The 22,222-nt window shown below is 36.8% G+C and overlaps 1 protein-coding gene across 1 annotated transcript in view; it reads right to left on the minus strand.

The window, feature by feature from the left end:
- Positions 1 to 5,667: 5,667 nt before the first annotated feature.
- LOC110442699 overlaps positions 5,668 to 22,222 on the minus strand; it is a 45,729-nt gene continuing 29,174 nt past the window's right edge. The window contains exons 9-13 of the mRNA XM_021486419.1: positions 21,584 to 21,885; positions 20,623 to 20,893; positions 18,520 to 18,853; positions 10,652 to 10,687; positions 5,668 to 10,354 (exon numbers count right to left, since the gene is read on the minus strand). Coding sequence (XP_021342094.1) covers positions 10,053 to 10,354; positions 10,652 to 10,687; positions 18,520 to 18,853; positions 20,623 to 20,893; positions 21,584 to 21,885 — 1,245 coding nt within the window. The 3' untranslated portion in view covers positions 5,668 to 10,052. The remainder of the gene's footprint in view (positions 10,355 to 10,651; positions 10,688 to 18,519; positions 18,854 to 20,622; positions 20,894 to 21,583; positions 21,886 to 22,222) is intronic.

Here is a 22,222-nt window from a genome sequence, read left to right on the forward strand (position 1 = left end):
CAGACTGGTTCTGTGAAAGGACGTGCGACACCTCTAGGAGGTCATTAATGATTTCGGACGATTTTGATGGTAACTGAGATTCCAAGGAACCTCTACCATCAAGGACAACCTCTGTAGACGGATCTAAGTCGTTACCAATAAGGTGAATGGAGCAGACGCGGGATGAGGTGGGACACCACAGTTTGTGTGAATAGATCAGGTGATGTCTTGCACGTTTTGGTAAGACTGATGATTTTGTTCCATTTCTTGCAAAGGTAACAAGACAGAGACAGCATTTTTTGTGTGAAGATGATCCATTCAAAAGATCATGAAGGGTCAGCAACGGCAGGATATGGGACGGGGAGTCGTCTTCTTCCTCTATTTCCTGGTTCTGCTCGGGTTCAGGTTCAGGCTGATTTTTGTTCCGAAGATACTTCATGTAGCACTTCTGGCAAATAAGTGCTTGTTCCTTTGCTGACATCAATCCTTGTTGCACCAGCGTATCTAGGAGCCATTTATATTGTGGACTATTTACATTGCGTGCACTTCTGTTCTTATTGCCACTACGTTTCTTGAAGTATACTTGACACCCTTCTCCAACACATTTACCCTCCATCTTGAAACAATAACGATTGGTTTATGAAGCGTCGATAAAGTAACAAAATAGCAAGCCACCGATGATTGCTGTAAACAGCTAATACTTAGTAGTTTGGTACAATTATGCGAAAATGTGTGATAAATAACGAACAACTAATTACACAAAATAACAAGACAATATAATAAATCACATTCAATACCTCCAAGAAGCGCAGAATTGATTGATTACTTAGAACAAAATAAAGTATTTCATATGGATAATCTATCTATTCGATGTGGCGTGGTCGGCAGGCACAAAGAAAGTGAGACAAGTCAGGGTCCCAACCCTGACAGAGCCACAACGCTTTGGAGATGGGACAATAAAACAAGGAAAGTGAGACAAGAATAGCTAGCGTCGAGTCAATGATTCCGTAAACGTATAGACAAAGACAAGAAGATACGGATAAATGTACAAGGCCACACGATCAGAAAATTCAGAAGAGGACAACTTGAGATAGAACAGTATTCATGTATCAGGGTGTCCTCAGTGTAAATCTTTATATCGATACTGTTTATTTAGTCGTTACACATCATAAAACTGTCATGAAAATATCCGCTCTGATATTCAATATAAAAGTTTGTATATAATAAGCTATATAATAGGGTTTCAGACAAGGTTGTTACTCATTTCCCCTTTTCTTTCAATTTACAACCACATTCAGGCGGCGATATGAGAACGTTCCACCACATGGAATTAGCTGATTTTTGGTACACATATGAAACAAGTAAAGCTCTATCCGATTTTCTGATGGAAATTTGCATCCAAAACTATATAACGGGAGAAAATTGCAATTTTATGGCATTTTTCTTCATAATTGTGTCTCTGCAAGTGCATTTTCATCCGAGAATTTTTTTTTTTTTTTTTTATGAATAAACACGATGTTTTGGAAATATTTATCAAAAGAAATTTATACTATGTTGCGAATTACAATTTCGAGATAACCTTCTTTTATTTACGAACTTATGTCTTTGATGCTGAAATTGACAACTTTATAAAAATACATTTTCACTGAAATTATGAAATCTGGGTGTCGGAAAGGTGTAAAATTATTCTTCGGAAAAGAAAAAAACAGTAGTTGAGCTAGATAAGAAATTATACGGGGGCAGGCTCCTATGGAGAATTAACATTACTGGAAACAGGCCCCTTCACACGAGCTAGGGAGAATTTCAGTCAACCCGAGGTTACGGGTTCGACCCCTAACCGTATTCACGCTGAATAGTGAGTGCGAGGCACGTAAAGGATGAACTAGTCAAGCAGGAATTGTCAATGAACAGATTGTTACACTACCGACACCCTACGTACAATGTACCATACCATCAGCTACACAGTGTACAAAGCCTTCGGTATTGAAATGTTGTCAGTGGCAGATATCTGTTACGGTTGAGAATAAAGCGCTTTAATGTATTGACATTATCTTGATTACGAGGACAATTATTACAATTAAACCTGTCTAGTGTTACATCTTACGAAACCGTGTAGCTAAGAAAAACAAAGCTCGTATACACACACAGGTCTACTTTACAGATAACTTATTTGGAAATTAACCAGTACCCCTCTACATGTTTAAATTCATAATCAAGCTATTTGTACGCACCTGTCCCTCTATTTTACCAATGGTTTTGACAGTTTGGATTGAAGCTTTTTTTGCCACTAGCATCACCGATGACTCTTAGACGGACATTTGCATGATTCTGTGTAATTCAATTTTGGCATACCGTATCTATTACCAAATTTTAAAGATGTGATCACCTGTATATGTGCTACGTTCATCTGATTAGTAGCGCCCCTTCATGGGCAGGTAAACATTCCAAACATGTTGATTAATAACTAGCTGGACAATAGTCGTCAGTCACCCGCAGCCAACGGCAGACTACAAAGATAGGGAAATACGCAACCGGAATGTAGACCAAAACGAATAGAAGATCCTCGTATCATTTCCAAAAACTGTAGTTACACACGAGAAACTTATGATTACAGCGTTAATAACTAAATCATTTCCGAAAATGAAAAAGAGGAAATTAACGAAATATGATCAACAACAGTGTTCTAAGTGTAAAAAGAGCTGGAGTGGGATTCGAACCGTGGACTTCAGAATGTTAAACTATCGCTCTGACCGACTGAGCTACCTGTTAAACGGAGGCATCCAGGCCGTCCAAAACAAAATTAAGGGGAGGTAGCTGTATAGGTAAATCCACAGTATAATTGGACAATGATCCTTAAAGCCGTAAAGAGACAGAAGATGGAAAAGAAAGAGAACAGGGCAGATAAGAAAAGAAAGACAGCAAGGCAGATAGGAAAAGAAAGAGAGCAGGGCAGATAGGAAAAGAAAGATAGCAGGGCAGATAGGAAAAGAAAGATATACCCAGTTTTGCATTGGGGGACAATTGCTGGGAGCCACATTGGTCGCCCTTTACGATACACAATGTACAATTTGCCTCAATGCCCTATAACAGAAGTTAAAAAACGAAAAATCCCCCGATTCTGCAGGGAGAGGGTCAGATCACACGCCATTATTTACAACAATGCAGTTGGATACAGCAGGCAAAACATTTCCTCGAACATGCATGTGTCCATTTTTGATTTCTTGAATTGGACACCTGATGATGCCCCAGAACCAAAGAAAAATGTGAATCAAACTTTTGTCCAGCTGATGATTCGGAATACAAACAGGAATTTGCAAATTCAAAAGAAAGCAGTCACACAGGGAAAATACCAACTAGACTAAACGAAGAGGGGACAAATGGGCAAAAAACACAGGAGATGTCCCATACCTTTATACTTTGGCCGCAACGCATTTGCATCATTATTCATGCTGTTTTGTGGTTAGGTGTCGGCGGCAGGGTCAAAGTTAATACTCTGGACACAGCGTTTACAAGTCGACAACCAGATTATTGAGATACAAAGGACAGAATGGTGGGATTACTTTTACTTATAGAATATTACATAATACCTGTATGTTTTGTAACAACTTTATTGAAATTGTAAACTGTTTAGTCAGCAAGGGTTTGACAAAATAAGCTGAGAAATGACGTGTTGGTTTCTTATGAAGGTTCAACACAAATGTGTCATTTTATTCAGAGGTGAAAGGTCAATATGGGTATGATTTCTAGAAATAAGGTGGAAAAGCAAAAACATTTTCTAAACGCCCGATAAAGGGAATGTTTTGGACTTTCAAAAAAAAACCACATTCATCACTGTTGTCAAGCCTATTAACGACTATTGTGAAAAGGTTCTGCGACAGGTCCAATCACCACAGGAACGGGGCTTGTGCAAAATCATTTTTATAAATGGTGAAGATGAGAAATTGATAATGGAGCAAACTAGACACAGAAGTACTCCAGGCTGGGTACACAAACGTATTGCGAGAAAGCAGAACAAAAGACATTAAAGGAGTATTTGAACCCCACACCTAACTAAACATAAGTAGCGCTCTCCGAGGACAGTAAGTGTGTTTTGGCACTATTCTTTACCAATAATGGCAATATTAATGCAGCTTTAGAAAAAAACGACATAACACGACAAGAAAAATAAAAATAACAAATGCAAGCTGATTAAGTTTTTTTTATTTTATACAATTTAAAAATTAACAAAAGCCATGAACAGAAAATAATTTCCGTTTGCTGAATAAGTTTGATGTTTAACCATGTATTAACTTGGCTTCAGAGACATCGTAGAGAAAAGAAATTCAAGTTAAATATTTTCCTGCTTTAAATGTCGTGGATTATAGTAAGAGTGTTATTTAATGATGCTCCACTAGGAGGCTTCATCCTTTAACAATTTAGAGTCTGTTGCAACCTACGCATGCAACTTTCACATAAGCATTGTTTATTTACCTTTCAGAATATTTATTACAAACTCTATAAAACAAATGACAAAATGAATTTTTCGCTGAAATTCTATAATTTAATGTAATTATCTAAGAGAAAAACAGCCACATTCTTTGTGAGTGGAAAGAGTGCCAAAAACGAGAAACAAATACTTATTATTATCTAATTTACTGCCATTATAAACAGTTCATTATTTGGATATTGAGGAAAGTTGTCTTCCTTAAAAACATGGGAATTTTCCGGAGAGGGATAACATTTTCATAAAGTGATTTGTTTTCCGTCAATTATATAACCATACTTAACTAACGTTACGTGTATTACAATTATCCAATCAATGTATTATACGTCTAAAGTGAAACTGTATTATATAAGTACTCTGTATGCCTACAGGGTCCATCAAGCAGATATTCCTAAAAACCACAGTTGATGTTTATTTCCGATAATGTCATATATTAAAACATATTTGTTATACACAAATTTATATTAAAACAATAAAAATATCAACATTTCAAACAATCTATTGTTCTTTATTATTATTAAATCAATTAATATCAATCTTGTATGCAAGGGTCACCGTGAGTACCACTGCCTGCTTAAGTTAGGTATTAATAATATCATCTGTTACATGTCAAGTACATGTACATACAGCAAAAGATGATCGCATCGTATGTCGTTCTCGATTCTCGAATGTGCTATCACCAATTTACAAATCAAAATGGCTTCACAAAACGTTAACCTTTTCATAATAACAATAATTTATCCGATAAAACGAATCGGATCAGATACTGGATCGGACAGTTGTATACATATATTTAATGTATATGGAAGGCCGGTATCCAAAACACACACCTGCCCGCATTGACTTCCTACAGAACCTTTTCAGACTCATCGGTGTCTTTGTATGAGTTGCTTTATCACCTCAGTACGTGTGATCACAGTTTTTATCACCTCAGTACGTGTGATCACAGTTCTTGATCACCCCAGTACGTGTGATCACAGTTCTTTATCACTTCAGTACGTGTGATCACAGTTCTTTATCACCCCGGTACGTGTGATCACAGTTCTTTATCACTTCAGTACGTGTGATCACAGTTCTTTATCACTTAAGTACGTGTGATCACAGTTCTTTATCACTTCAGTACGTGTGATAAAGAACTGTGATCACACGTACTGAGGGGATAAAGAACTGTGAGCACACGTACTGAGGTGATAAAGAACTGTGATCACAGTTCTTTATCACCTCAGTACGTGTGATCACAGTTCTTTATCACCTCAGTACGTGTGCTTACAGTTCTTTATCTCTTCAGTACGTGTGATCACAGTTCGTTATCACTTCAGTACGTGTGCTCACAGTTCTTTATCACCTCAGTACGTGTGTTCACAGTTCTTTATCACCTCAGTACGTGTGATCACGGTTCTTTATTACCTCAGTACGCGTGATCACAGTTCGATATCACCTCAGTACGTGTGATCACAGTTCTGTATCACCTCAGTACGTGTGATCACAGTTCGAAGCATCTTCCCTAGGTTCATCACATACAAATTACCGAGTAACGTTTCCATATCGGATTGTTGACATATTATCTTCGCGAACATGTCGATGTTGAATGTAATCTATGCTACAACGTTGGAATGGCTCATACACAATACGTAAATGACGACACGAAAATATAAGAAGTGATATGTTAAACGTAGGTCGAGGCTCCATTAGACAATCAGTTTCATTAAAACGGTTAAACGGTAAACACACAACATACACAGGTAATGACTTCAGGTGATGTAGTTAAAACTGCGTAATTAATTGTTCTCTAATGTACAATGTATATAGAAACACAAGATTAACGACTGACTTCAAAACTAGCAGCTTTCACCCGTAACAGGGTTTTCAGGTTTATTTCAGATGAAATGAACTAATACAAATTGAAACTTGTTTTAATGTTATTTATGCAGCCAGACTTTCTATGCTTTTACATAACTACTTTTACTTGCGGAATGAGGTATGTTGGGGTATGAGTGATGTCGTCCGACCGGTTACATGCGCGCATTGATACGTTGCTAAAATTAGATCACCATATTTCAAAAGATGATAAAAGAAGACGGCGGAACAAGGTTCGTACGGTCAAGGTCAATTATATTTCAACTTGAAAAGTTGTGTATTGTTTTATATGAACACAGATTGTAGTATATAAAGGATACATTTTGCCCCCCACCATCCCCTACTTTCCTCCTTTCTTGTTAGAACTTTCTGAATGTGCATAACTTTATGTATTGGTGTACAACATTTTGTATGCGACTGTTAAGTAATGCATCGATATTATATCGTATATTTTGTGTGTAAAAATAATGTTTTCTAACTAGCGTTAATATTTCATCAAGTATATTGTGTATGGCGGAATAAGACCCCAAAGTAAACCTTTTTGGGTCTATTTCTATGACAAAATGTGAATGTCATAACAACCGTCGTTTATTGTAATAAACGGCCATATTCAATTCAGATTGTGTGTCCTTGTTTTTTATATCATTATGTTTGTCCTACCATAAATGAAATTAACCTGAAGAACCATGTTAAGGCTGAAAGCTGCTAGTTTTGAAGTAGGCCGTTAACATTTTATATACTTTATAAACAAAGTCTGAAGCACAATAAGAGTACAGGTTTAAATTAGTCAGCTCATTACGCATTTAGTATCTTTACACCATTTTTACAGTATAAATGTTTATAATTATTTTATCAGTTGTACTTTGGTTTATGAATAAAAATAACATTCGGTACGGAAATTACATTTGTCAACTATATGATGTCAGGTTTATAACGTATACAATCCCGTATAGCGATAAATAGTTTTAAATGCCCATGTGACGGTAAAAATATAAATAAAGCAAAACACCAAGTCTAGTATAATCGGCTAGCGCTTTCGCCCATCTTTGGAATCTTCAGGCGAATTAATTTTATTTGTGACGCCATAAATGGAGTACACATACTTTAGACGTCAAAAATAACGACGTCATAAATGGAGTACACATAATACGGACGTCTAGAATTTGTGACGTCTTTAAAAGATTACATGAATGTACTTGCATTAAAAGCATCAATGAAATATATGGAAAAAGAAACGGAGCATATTACAAATGCTCAAATGAATACATTGTTCTATAGTAAAAGTTAAAAACATCTGATAGTAAAAATTAATTTCAAAGCACAATACTTAGTTCATCCGAACATATTAAACATACGGAATTTGTAAATTTAAAATTCATAAGAGGTGCTCGAAATTTCCCGCGTTCAAGCCCGGTTTTAGAATTTCAATAAACATGTTCTCTTTTAACTCTCTTGCAATAGTATCTGATGTGTTCATTTGATAAATTGGTAAAACTAAAAACTGATCATTTGAACACTGATGAAAATGTTTGTTAACTAAATAAATTTCGTAAACTATCAGTTTTGGTTTGTTGACAATGGACTGCTATTTTTTGACGTAGTTTATTTCCAGTTTGACCTATGTAAAAATCAGAGCATCTCTTACAAATTACAGCATATATTACATTTCTTGATTTACAATTCGTATTACATCTCATTTCAAATGTTTTGCCATTCTTAAAAACAAACGAGTTACACTCAACAATCTTACTACATGTTCCACATCTCGGTTTCATACACTTTGTCACGCTGTAATTAACATTTATTGTCTCATCAAATTTTGACTTGGACAATAAACGTTTCAGATTCCTTGGTTGTCTTTTGCAGTTAATTATTTTCGTCTTCTCCAAGACACGTTTCATTTTTTTGCTATTCTTTAAAACTTCTTCGTGAACTTTCATAATTGGAAACATGTTAAAATTGTTAGGGTTGAATGTTGTGACAAACGGTATAATATCCTTTTGACTTGTATTGGCACTATTTGGGTCGTTAACTGAAATCGGACCCTTCTCCTTAGCTCTTTGAATACCGTTGAATACAATTTCGTCTGGAGAGCATTGTAATCCCATACATATATAGCAGTATTTTACAAAAAAACAGTCCGATTCCTGTTTGTTATTTAAAATTATCACTGCCGATATACTTCTTCATTACAAAGGTAAGAAAATTAGAAATAAATATAAACATGAAAAAATAAGTACACACAATGCTATTATACTCGTATACTACTGGAAGTTATTGACTGCGACTGTTATACATATGTACAACACTACGACAGACAGTCGGTGACCAGTTGTGACGGTTTTAGAGAATCTTAATGTCGTCGATACACTCGGAAAACCTCAGACGTTTAGGTTGTGTCGTACGAATGCTATCCCAGGTCACCTCGCATAGAGTCGTTAAACCGTTTTCCATCCTTAAAAATAGAATCTTCTGGAGTGACGTTGGGCAGTCTGTATGGACAGACATTTGTTTGATAATAGTTTTCTCTCCATAATGTGCAAATAGTTCAACTTGTCACTTTTCAGATTGTTTACTGTCAGAGGGATCACTTCACTAAATTTAGATTTTGTAAAAAAAACTATCGTTATTGACACAGGAATTATATGTATATATTAACAAAACGTCCATGTATCCAAAGACGGCGGTATTATCGTTGCATAGCTAATCACAAATAAGGTAGAACTGTGACCGAGGTTTAGAAGGATTTCGTTATTAGATCTTGTCTTTTGGTTCTCTCTTGTTTGAGTGGTGTTACGTCCGCTTTTCTAACGAGTATTTTGGATATCCAGCAGCTGAATCACTTTGTTTTTCCTCGTTAAGCGAAAGTAGCTATGTAATAAAATAAATGTGTAAGCATCGGGACATCTGTTGGTGGAACAGGTTCATTGACTGATATATAGCGGTGTCGTCAGCGTAAATAAAAAAACGATATTATCGTGCTATCGGAACTATATTGTTAAGATAAAAATGCGCTTGCTAGATTAAACACTCTTTTTTACCTTGAATTACTGAATGGTGTTGCGTTTTAAACAAATCCCGTTTAAGGTTTTTAAGAACGTACTCTTAACGCTTATCGCATAGAGTATAAACAAAAATTCCCTAGCATCCGTATACGTAGCTCTGCGCGTATCAACGAAATATACAATTGCCGGCAATTATTTGAAGTCATGTTGTTTGTGACACTGTACATGGAATAAATGTGGTTTAAAGCACTTTCTTTACTCCTGTTCCTGTCAGGTTATTGTGTAAGTCTGACCGTTTTGTTCACCGCTGATTACATTGTAAGAAAATCTGTGTATATTTCACTCATTGTAGACTTACGTGAGATGGCACCGTAGAGGAGTGGGCCAGCTGAACAGTTCGTATCTGACCCAGGGATTGTTGTAGTATTAATCCTATTTATCAGTCTTGTGAATGACCTCTTTTTCTGACACTATTTGTAAATGTCTGAAGAATGAATCAACCTTTCAATCTATTGGCAATTTTTAATATATCAAAAACAAACGCCACAGTACACTTCGAAGGATAAATATCCTTGGACGCAGTAACGTAATTAATTTTATGGACGGTGATATTCAAACACAAGAGAGCAATTACGTGATTTTCAGAGACAGTTGTATTCCTAGCAGAGAGCATAGATTATACGTTTTCAGTGACAAGTTTATTTCGTCACATATTCCATGTGAGATACTTATTCCTTTGTGACCTTATGTATGAGGTCCCGACGTCCAATCGCCTCCAAAGCACCCTTCAGCTGACTCACCATGTCATTTTTAGCCAGCAATAGATGCCATCTCTTTATCACATTCATGGCCAGATCCACCTCATCCATAGTGTCTTCCTCCACCTTTTGCATCTGGCTGCCATTAAGTCCGAGCTGAAAACCAAGTTGTTTACTCTCATCGGCTGAGAGATGACTTACAGCGTCCTTGAGTCTGTCCCAAGTTACCTTCTTTGGGAGTGGAGCACTGGTAGTCTGACGTGTTGCAATAACTGAAACGATAATACAGCTCTATTAATACCCTGTCAATACCATCACTACTCTCCTTCACAACAATCATATACCATACAATCAGCTTTATACCATTCTCAACATCTCTATCAGTACTGGGACAACGCAACCTGTTAAGGTTATAAACCCCGAGTCAATGCTTCCGAAACGACCATTTTAATACTAGTTCCAATGCTTCCAAAACGGTCGTTTTAATACTATTCTAAGCTGTTCCTTAAAACACAATTACAACCTATAACTTCAGTACTTCATGGCAAGATGAACAGAAAGGTAGTTACCGTTTTGAGCAACTTCGGCAGGTTCTGGTTCGGGTTCTGAAAAGAAAGTGCAAGTAGATGTAATGAGGAAAAACTCTTTCTTAAAGTTATAACTTTAGAGACATATCTCTCTGGCGATTATATATCAATGTACCAACAAGTAGGGATTGGCTGCTTCGATATCTCCGATCTCTCCCTGTCAATATACTATTGTACCATCATCTCAAGATTGTTAGAAAGGTGGGGGTCAACGTTAGAAAGGTGAGGGTCAACGTTAGAAAGGTGGGGTCAACATTCGGATCCCGCTTCAATTTCTTTTATTTGAAACACATTTATGTTAACTAAACTTGCTTATTAAGTGCGGTAGTACACATATTAAGTTCAGCCTCACCTAACTTAGTTTGCTAGTGAGGCATTAAATGTGACTTCACCTCCTTAGCCAAGGTCGCTATTTATTCGTTTGATCAGCGTTGTAATAAAAGATATTATTTTAAGTTTTGGCCTTGCCTCGTTTAGTCAATGTTAATAGACGCTATTAAATCCACCTGATCTCGTTTGATTAGTTTGGTAATGAAAGAAACTATTTTAACCTAACCTTAATAAGTCAAAATGGAAATGGTATTAATTTTATCTCACCTCGTTGCGTCAGTTTAGGTAGTTTAGACGATCATGAAGTTTGGGAGGGCACATTTTTAGAATTTGAGATTTACTCACTAATGGATGAAAAAGTGGGGAACCTTAAATACAATACGAAATAAACAGAAATGTGACTCTAAACTATAAATAAAATCCATTAAACACTATGGCAGGAGACAATCGAAATGCCCTTAGTAATTATCATAGCAATAAAACTCCTCATTTCTGACTTGCTATTATTCGTCCTTCTTGCCTTTTAAGCCAAGAAAAAAGGATTAAATTCAAGTCAAGGTTTCGTTAGTGGGGTTGAAAAACGTACTTATTTGACTTCACGTCGTTTAGTCAGTGTCGTAGTAAACGGTATTTAGTCAGGTGTTACTGTAAACAGCTTTATTTGGAACTCACATCGATAGTCAGTGTAGTAATGACGTATGTAACTATTAGAATACGTCTCGTTTTCTATGATGCGGATAATTAACGGTATCTATTTAATTACAACTCTTTCGTCAGTACAGTACTGACTGGTATTAAGTGGAACTCAACTATTTCGTCAGTACAGAAGTAACTGGTATTAAGTCAAAATCAACTATTTAGTCAGTACAGTAGTCGCTGGTATTAAGTTGAACTCAACTCTTTAGTCAGTACAGTAGTGATTGGTATTAAGTTGAACTCAACTCTTTAGTCAGTACAGTAGTGACTGGTATTAAGTGGAACTCAACTCTTTAGTCAGTACAGTAGTGACTGGTATTAAGTGGAACTCAACTCTTTAGTCAGTACAGTAGTGACTGGTATTAAGTGGAACTCAACTCTTTAGTCAGTACAGTAGTGACTGGTATTAAGTGGAACTCAACTCTTTAGTCAGTACAGTAGTGACTGGTATTAAGTGGAACTCAACTCTTTAGTCAGTACAGTAGTGACTGGTATTAAGTGGAACTCAACTCTTTAGTCAGTACAGTAGTGACTGGTATTAAGTGGAACTCAACTCTTTAGTCAGTACAGTAGTGACTGGTATTAAGTGGAACTCAACTCTTTAGTCAGTACAGTAGTGACTGGTATTAAGTGGAACTCAACTCTTTAGTCAGTACAGTAGTGACTGGTATTAAGTGGAACTCAACTCTTTAGTCAGTACAGTAGTGACTGGTATTAAGTGGAACTCAACTCTTTAGTCAGTACAGTAGTGACTGGTATTAAGTGGAACTCAACTCTTTAGTCAGTACAGTAGTGACTGGTATTAAGTGGAACTCAACTCTTTAGTCAGTACAGTAGTGACTGGTATTAAGTGGAACTCAACTCTTTAGTCAGTACAGTAGTGACTGGTATTAAGTGGAACTCAACTCTTTAGTCAGTACAGTAGTGACTGGTATTAAGTGGAACTCAACTCTTTAGTCAGTACAGTAGTGACTGGTATTAAGTGGAACTCAACTCTTTAGTCAGTACAGTAGTGACTGGTATTAAGTGGAACTCAACTCTTTAGTCAGTACAGTAGTGACTGGTATTAAGTGGAACTCAACTCTTTAGTCAGTACAGTAGTGACTGGTATTAAGTGGAACTCAACTCTTTAGTCAGTACAGTAGTGACTGGTATTAAGTGGAACTCAACTCTTTAGTCAGTACAGTAGTGACTGGTATTAAGTGGAACTCAACTCTTTAGTCAGTACAGTAGTGACTGGTATTAAGTGGAACTCAACTCTTTAGTCAGTACAGTAGTGACTGGTATTAAGTGGAACTCAACTCTTTAGTCAGTACAGTAGTGACTGGTATTAAGTGGAACTCAACTCTTTAGTCAGTACAGTAGTGACTGGTATTAAGTGGAACTCAACTCTTTAGTCAGTACAGTAGTGACTGGTATTAAGTGGAACTCAACTCTTTAGTCAGTACAGTAGTGACTGGTATTAAGTGGAACTCAACTCTTTAGTCAGTACAGTAGTGACTGGTATTAAGTGGAACTCAACTCTTTAGTCAGTACAGTAGTGACTGGTATTAAGTGGAACTCAACTCTTTAGTCAGTACAGTAGTGACTGGTATTAAGTGGAACTCAACTCTTTAGTCAGTATAGTAGTGACTGGTATTAAGTGGAACTCAACTCTTTAGTCAGAACAGTAGTGACTGGTGTTAAGTGGAACTCAACTCTTTAGTCAGTACAGTTGTGACTGGTATTAAGATGAACTCAACTCTTTAGTCAGTACAGTAGTGACTGGTATTAAGATGAACTCAACTCTTTAGTCAGTACAGTAGTGACTGGTATTTAGTGGAACTCAACTCTTTAGTCAGTATAGTAATGACTGGTATTGAGATGAACTCAACTCTTTAGTCAGTATAGTAGTGACTGGTATTAAGATGAACTCAACTCTTTAGTCAGTACAGTAGTGATTGGTATTAGGTGGAACTCAACTCTTTAATCAGTACAGTAGTGACTGGTATTAAGTTGAACTCAACTCTTCAGTCAGTACAGTAGCAACTGGTATTAAGTGGAACTCAACTCTTTAGTCAGTACAGTAGTAACTGGTATTAAGTGGAACTCAACTCTTTAGTCAGTACAGTAGGGACTGGTTTTAAGTTGAACTCAACTCTTTAGTCAGTACAGTAGTAACTCAACTCTTTAGTCAGTACAGTAGTGACTGATATTAAGATGAACTCAACTCTTTAGTCAGTACAGTAGTGAGTGGTATTAAGTGGAACTCAACTCTTTAGTCAGTACAGTAGGGACTGGTTTTAAGTTGAACTCAACTCTTTAGTCAGTACAGTAGTAACTGGTATTAAGTGGAACTCAACTCTTTAGTCAGTACAGTAGTCACTGGTATTAGGTGGAACTCAACTCTTTAGTCAGTACAGTAGTGACTGGTTTTAAGTAGAACTCAACTCTTTAGTCAGTACAGTAGTGATTGGTATTAAGTGGAACTCAACTCTTTAATTAGTACAGTAGTGACTGGTATTAAGTGGAACTCAACTCTTTAGTCAGTACAGTAGTCACTGGTATTAGGTGGAACTCAACTCTTTAGTCAGTACAGTAGTAACTGGTATTAAGTGGAACTCAACTCTTTAGTCAGTATAGTAGTGATTGGTATTAAGTGGAACTCAACTCTTTAATCAGTACTGTAGTAACTGGTATTAGGTGGAACTCAACTCTTTACTCAGTACAGTAGTAACTGGTATTAAGTGGAACTCAACTCTTTCGTCAGTACAGTAGTGATTTGTATTAAGTGGAATTCAACTCTTTAATCAGTACAGTAGTGATTGGTATTAAGTGGAACTCAACTCTTTCGTCAGTACAGTAGTGATTGGTATTGAGTGGAATTCAACTCTTTAATCTGTATAGTAGTGATTGGTATTAAGTGGAACTCAACTCTTTAGTCAGTACAGTAGTAACTGGTATTAGGTGGAATTCAACTCTTTAGTCAGTACAGTAGTAACTGGTATTAAGTGGAACTCAACTCTTTCGTCAGTACAGTAGTGATTGGTATTAAGTGGAATTCAACTCTTTAATCAGTATAGTAGTGATTGGTATTAAGTGGAACTCAACTCTTTAATCAGTACATTAGTGACTGGTATTAAGTTGAACTCAACTCTTTCGTCAGTACAGTAGTGATTGGTATTAGGTGGAACTCAACTCTTTAGTCAGTATAGTAGTGATTGGTATTAAGTGGAACTCAACTTTTTCGTCAGTACAGTAGTAACTGGTATTAGGTGGAACTCAACTCTTTAGTCAGTACAGTAGTAACTGGTATAAAGTGGAACTCAACTCTTTCGTCAGTACAGTAGTGATTGGTATTAAGTGGAATTCAACTCTTTAATCAGTATAGTAGTGATTGGTATTAAGTGGAACTCAACTCTTTAATCAGTACATTAGTGATTGGTATTAGGTGGAACTCAACTCTTTAGTCAGTATAGTAGTGATTGGTATTGAGTGGAACTCAACTATTTAGTCAGTACAGTAGTGACTGGTATTAAGTGGAACTAAACTCTTTAGTCAGTACAGTAGTGACTGGTATTAAGTTGAACTCAACTGTTTAGACAGTATAGTAGTGATTGGTATTAAGTGGAACTAAACTCTTTAGTCAGTATAGTAGTGATTGGTATTAAGTGGAACTCAACTCTTTAGTCAGTACAGTAGTCACTGGTATTGAGTTGAAATCAACTCTTTAGTCAGTACAGTAGTGACTGGTATTAAGTGGAACTCAACTCTTTACTCAGTACAGTAGTCACTGGTATTAGGTGGAACTCAACTCTTTAGTCAGTACAGTAGTAACTGGTATTAAGTGGAACTCAACTCTTTAGTCAGTACAGTAGTGACTGGTATTAAGTGGAACTCAACTCTTTAGTCAGTACAGTAGTGACTGGTATTAAGTGGAACTCAACTGGTAAGTCAGTACAGTAATGATTGGTATTAGGTGGAACTCAACTCTTTAGTCAGTACAGTAGTAACTGGTATTAAGTTGAACTCAACTCTTTAGTCAGTAAGTAGTGACTGGTATTAAGTGGAACTCAACTCTTAAGTCAGTACAGTAATGATTGGTATTAGGTGGAACTCAACTCTTTAGTCAGTACAGTAGTAACTGGTATTAAGTTGAACTCAACTGTTTAGTCAGTACAGTAGTAACTGGTATTAAGTTGAACTCAACTCTTTAATCAGTACAGTAGTGACTGGTATTAGGTGGAACTCAACTCTTTAGTCAGTACAGTAGTGATTGGTATTGAGTGGAACTAAACTATTTAGTCAGTACAGTAGTGACTGGTATTAGGTGGAACTCAACTCTTTAGTCAGTACAGTAGTGACTGGTATTAGGTGGAACTCAACTCTTTAGTCAGTACAGTAGTGATTGGCATTGAGTGGAACTAAACTCTTTAGTCAGTACAGTAGTAACTGGTATTAAGTGGTATTCAACTCTTTAGTCAGTATAGAAGTGATTGGTATTAGGTGGAACTCAACTCTTTAGTCAGTATAGAAGTGATTGGTATTAGGTGGAACTCAACTCTTTAGTTAGTACAGTAGTAACTGGTATTAAGTGGAGCTCAACTCTTTAGTCAGTATAGAAGTGATTGGTATTAGGTGGAACTCAACTCTTTATTCAGGACAGTAGGGACTGGTATTAAGTGGAACTCAACTATTTAGTCAGTATAGTAGTGATTGGTATTAAATGGAACTCAACTCTTTAGTCCGTACAGTAGTAACTGGTATTAAGTGGCATTCAACTCTTTAGTCAGTATAGAAGTGATTGGTATTAGGTGGAACTCAACTAGTGGAACTCAACTCTTTAGTCCGTACAGTAGTGACTGGTATTAAGTGGAACTCAACTCTTTAGTCAGTACACTAGTGACTGGTATTAAATGGAACTCAACTCTTTAGTCCGTACAGTAGTGACTGGTATTAGGTGGAACTCAACTCTTTAGTCAGTACAGGAGTAACTGGTATGAAGTGGAACTCAACTCTTTAGTCATTACAGTAGTAACTGGTATTAAGTGGAACTCAACTCTTTAGTCAGTACAGTAGTAACTGGTATGAAGTGGAACTCAACTCTTTAGTCATTACAGTAGTAACTGGTATTAAGTGGAACTCAACTCTTTAGTCAGTATAGTTGTGATTGGTATTAGGTGGAACTCAACTCTTTAGTCAGTACAGTAGTGACTAATATTTAGTGGAACTCAACTCTTTAGTCAGTACAGTAGTGACTGGTATGAAGTGGAACTCAACTCTTTAGTCAGTATAGTAGTGATTGGTGTTAGGTGGAACTCAACTCTTTAGTCAGTACAGTAGAAACTTGTATTAAGTGGAACACATTTCTTTAGTCAGTATAGTAGTGACTGGTATTAAGAGGAATTCAACTCTTTAATCAGTACAGTAGCGACTGGTATTAAGTGGAACTCAACTCTTTAGTCATTATAGTAGTAACTGGTATTAAGTGGAACTCAACTCCTTAGTCAGTATAGTTGTGATTGGTATTAGGTGGAACTCAACTCTTTAGTCAGAACAGTAGTAACTGGTATTAAGTGGAACTCAACTCTTTAGTCAGTACAGTAGTGACTGGTATTAGGTGGAACTCAACTCTTTAGTCAGTACAGTAGTAACTTGTATTAAGTGGAACTCATTTCTTTAGTCAGTATAGTAGTGACTGGTATTAAGTGGAATTCAACTCTTTAATCAGTACAGTAGTGACTGGTATTAAGTGGACCTCAACTCTTTAATCAGTATAGTAGTGACTGGTATTAGGTGGAACTCAACTCTTTAGTCAGTGCAGTAGTAACTTGTATTAAGTGGAACTCATTTCTTTAGTCAGTATAGTAGTGACTGGTATTAAGTGGAACTCAACTCTTTAGTCAGTACACTAGTGACTGGTATTTAGTGGAACTCAACTCTTTAGTCAGTATAGTAGTGATTGGTATTTAGTGGAACTCAACTCTTTAGTCAGTACAGTAATGATTAGTATTAAGTGGAACTCAACTCTTTAGTCAGTACAGTAGTGATTGGTATTAAGTGGAACTCAATTCTTTAGTCAGTACAATAGTGACTGGTATTAAGTGGAACTCAACTCTTTAGTCAGTACAGTAGTGACTGGTATTAGGTGAAACTCAACTCTTTAGTCAGTGTGGTAGTGAACCTTATCGCTTGGAATTCATCTCATTTATTATCTTAGTTTAATAAAAAAAAAAAGTGTGCGGGTAGGAACGGTATCGATGCATTTAGTCAATACAGTTACTGTTGTGACTGGTATGAAGTGGAACTCATTTCTTTCGTCGGTGTGGTATTGATCGTTATTAATGGAATTTATCCTTTTTTTCGCTGCAGGTAATGAAGGGTATTGATTAAATAACAAGTCTTAAATCAGTACTGATGTGATTGGTTTTGACTTCAAATCATCTAAATGAGTGTGGTGCTTAACAGCTTTGATTTGTACTTTTTCCTGTGGTCAATGAGAGTAGTTATAGGTATACGAAAAAAATTGATCCGTTTAGTCAGTGAAGTATTGAACGGTAATGATAGGAACTAACCCCGTTTAGTTAGTGTGATGATAAACGGTATTAATTACAACTCACCCCGTTTAGTTAGTGTGATGTTGAACGGTATTAATTACAACTCACCCCGTTTAGTCAGTGTGATGATGAACGGTATTAATTACAACTCACTCCGTTTAGTCAGTGTAATGTTGAACGGTATAAATTACAACTCATCCCGTTTAGTCAGTGTGATGCTAAACGGTATTGATAGTAACTCACCCCGTTTAGTCAGTGTGATGTTGAACGGCACTGATTGTAACTCACCCCGTTTAGTCAGTGTAGTACTGAACGGTATGGTACACAACGTACATGTGTTGATCTCCCAGACCTCTGACTTGGCCTTCGTCACCTTTATACTTTTGCTTCTAGAGAAACAAGAGAACAACCCATCATCGATTTGCTCTACTGTTTCCTTGTCATCAGTCGGTACACGAGTCTTAGTTTCCTTGATTATTTCCACCTCCCCTGAAAGTTCACGTGGGTCGGGACAGGTACTGACGATTTCCAGGGCACGGGAACTTTCTTGATCGCCGCTCTTAAAAATTAGCTTCATATTCTCGTCGTCACTTCCTTCTTTTAAGTTGCCACGAATAACAATCTGAAACATGTGAAATCTATGGACTATTTTGTCAGTTATATATTGAAGCACTTTTATAGAATGTTAGACCGAGAGAAACAAGTACTAAACCGCTTTGGGTCGGGAAAGACAAGGGAACCGATTATTTCGTACATGTATTAGAGAAGAAACGTACTTATCTCTGTCAGTCCTTTTATGCAACTTAGAGTCATTTTTGGTATGTTATTGGACACCAGAAAGCTTTTCCTCAAGCCTCGAATAACACTAGACAACCGTTAGAAGCAAACACGTGTGACGTTTGGCTGTCCGAAAAAACCCAGACATGTTTAAATTGAAAATATAAGTAAATATCTGTGTTTATGTGGACGTTATCGTTACAATTTTAAATATCTATTAAAGTTACAGTTTAATTTAACATTATAATTACAGTTTATGTTAACATTATACTTACAGTTTATGTTAACATTATACTTACAGTTTATGTTAACAATATACTTACAGTTTATGTTAACATTATACTTACAATTTATGTTAACATTATACTTACAGTTTATGTTAACATTATACTTTACAGATTCGGTAAACATTATAAATATAGTTTATGTAAATACATGTATTGTAGCTACAGTTCAAGTAATTAGGACAGTTTCATTTTAATTAAACATTATAGTTACAGTTTATGTGAACATTATAGTTACAGTTTATGTGAACATTATAGTTTCTGTGTATGTTAACATTATAGTTTCAGTTTAAATAAATATTGTAGCTACAGTTCAAGTACAAAGAGCAGTGACAGTTTCAGTAAAATTTACAGTTACCTTTGAAGTAAACTTTATACATGTAGCTAGTTACAGTCGTAGAAATAGTATAGCTACAGTTTAAGTAATTAGGACAGTTATATTTCAAGTAAACTTTATAGTTACAGTTTCAGTGTGAATATGTTGCTCTTGTTCTCCATATGGTTCCATTCTGCAGTGTTAAGCAACACAAAGTAAGCGAAGCGATTTGTTTTGTGAGTGTGAGTGTGAGAGTGTGAGAGTGTGAGAGTGTGAGAGTGTGAGTGTGAGTGTGAGAGTGAGTGTGTGAGTGTGAGTGTGAGTGTGAGAGTGTGAGTGTGAGGGTGAGTTTGAGAGTGTGAGTGTGAGTGTGAGTGTGAGTGTGTGTGTGAGTGTGAGAGTGTGAGTGTGAGTGTGAGAGACCCTGTGTGAGTGTGAGAGTGTGAGTGTGAGTGTGAGTGTGAGTGTGTGAGTGTGAGTGTGAGTGTGTGTGTGAGTGTGAGAGTGTGAGTGTGAGTGTGAGAGTGTGAGTGTGAGTGTGAGTTTGAGAGTGTGAGTGTGAGTGTGAGAGTGAGTGTGTGAGTGAGAGTGTGAGTGTGAGTGTGAGAGTGAGTGTGTGAGTGTGAGTGTGAGTGTGTGTGTGTGTGAGAGTGTGTGTGAGTGTGAGTGTGAGTGTGTGAGTGTGAGTGTGAGTGTGAGAGTGTAAGTGTGAGTGTGAGTGTGAGAGTGTGAGTGTGAGAGTGTGAGTGTGAGTGTGAGTGTGCGTGTGAGATAGGTTAATGAAATGCATTGTTAATGTATCCACGGAAATCGATAAATTTCAGTTGAACGAAATTTGACTAGTGGCGTTGCCTGAATTTGTCCTCTCTCTAAAATCTCCGTCCTTCAGGTACCTTCTGAAGATACACTGAATCACGTTTAGCTGTTACTAGATTTCTGACCAAAACGTCAACCCCTTGAGATATCCTGTACAAGTAAAGCAGGGTCGTATGTACCTGTTAATCATTTACTTACCTGAAATGTCTGTCCCTCTGGAACATTTTTAAGATTGTCGTCTGATCCCACATTGAACCATGTGTAGTTGCTATCATATTTTTTCTTCACTAGTTTTGTTTTACGCTTTGTTCCACATGTTATGATCATATCCGTTTTACTTTCGTCCATTTCCGGAGTTTTCAAAGCGACTAAGAACTCAACTCTGCGCATCTTAAGAAAGGTATTTCTTACAGTATCCTTTACGCCTTCAGGATTGGCATCAAGTTTAGGCTTTGAAGTCCCGGAAAATCTGGAATTATGCCATAACCGGTAGGTTACAATAGACCAATTTTTATTCATGGCCGGAAGGGCCACTGTTAACGTATAGAACGCTATTTAAGTGTTTTGGGATCAGAACATCTTTAAACATTGGGTTACATCCTGAGAGGCAAGAACAACTTTCTATACCATTAGCATGATGGGTGTTACATACATTAAGGGCATTGGTAAGGTCTAAATAAAATGTGTGCAGTCTTAACGTTGTAAAACTGAAGTACAATTGGAAACAATGGCAAAACAATATTTGAAATCCAATTACTTGTTCTTCAAAACTGTAATAGAGACACATTACAACAGTATGTCCAAAAACACTAACTCAAGTAACTACAAGAAAAGTAAAACAAACAAATACATAACAACAAATATAACCGTTTCCAACAAAATGCACACAAGCAAGGATAACGACGAAATGGCAAGAAACGCATAGAGAACAACTGAGAAAGGACCAACTTGTCTGGTTTCGGTAATGTCAGTGTCCGACTACTCGTGTGTACCTTGTCCTTATATCTGTGGATATTGGTAATATCTAAATAAAACATTAAAGTAAAAATGAGTTTCCTAAATCTTCAATTTCCTATATACGTATACCTTCTAGCCCATACGAAAATGTTTGCATTTGAATGACTCAACACTACAAGATTTCTATTTACCGGAAACTCACATAGAAAAGTGGTTGATTGTAAACACAGCCTTGCCAGCGCCATCAATTTCCGCTGGAATTTCATCCCAATCCCACTGCTCCAGGTTTGGGTCGGGATTTGATGTCGTCAGCACAACGACGGCTTCCGACTTGTCCGCGACAGTTACCGGCATCTTCATTTGTATGTCATGTTTGGGCATTTGGCCGTCAGTGGTGGAAAGGTCAAGGATACTTGTCATTAGAACGGGTTCACCCTTGGGCTTGCTCTGATCCTTTTTATCCTGGTCGTCAGCTTCATCAGGACCATCTGTTGGGACCACGAACTGGAACATGTTAATTAGAGATTAATAAAACTAAATGATGAACCTAACACACATACATGGTACTGTAAAATAATAAATAATAGATTCACGTACAGCATGCCAAAATGAATACGCTGCACAACATTGGTCTTAGCTATTGACGAAACAGAATGGAGGTGCGTTACGTCCATCTTTCATAAAGACTATGCAATCATACAGGTGATAATATAATTTTGAAACACATGCATCGTTTTGTTGTGTTGGTGAACATGGTGTGAAAACTGAAACGTCCGTGCTTTCTCATATTAAACAAACTACACACAACAATGTCAACAAATAGTGACCATGTCGATTTTAG

The sequence above is a fragment of the Mizuhopecten yessoensis genome, unplaced genomic scaffold (genome assembly GCF_002113885.1).
Source record: "Mizuhopecten yessoensis strain PY_sf001 unplaced genomic scaffold, ASM211388v2 scaffold716291, whole genome shotgun sequence".
NCBI lineage: Eukaryota > Metazoa > Mollusca > Bivalvia > Pectinida > Pectinidae > Mizuhopecten > Mizuhopecten yessoensis.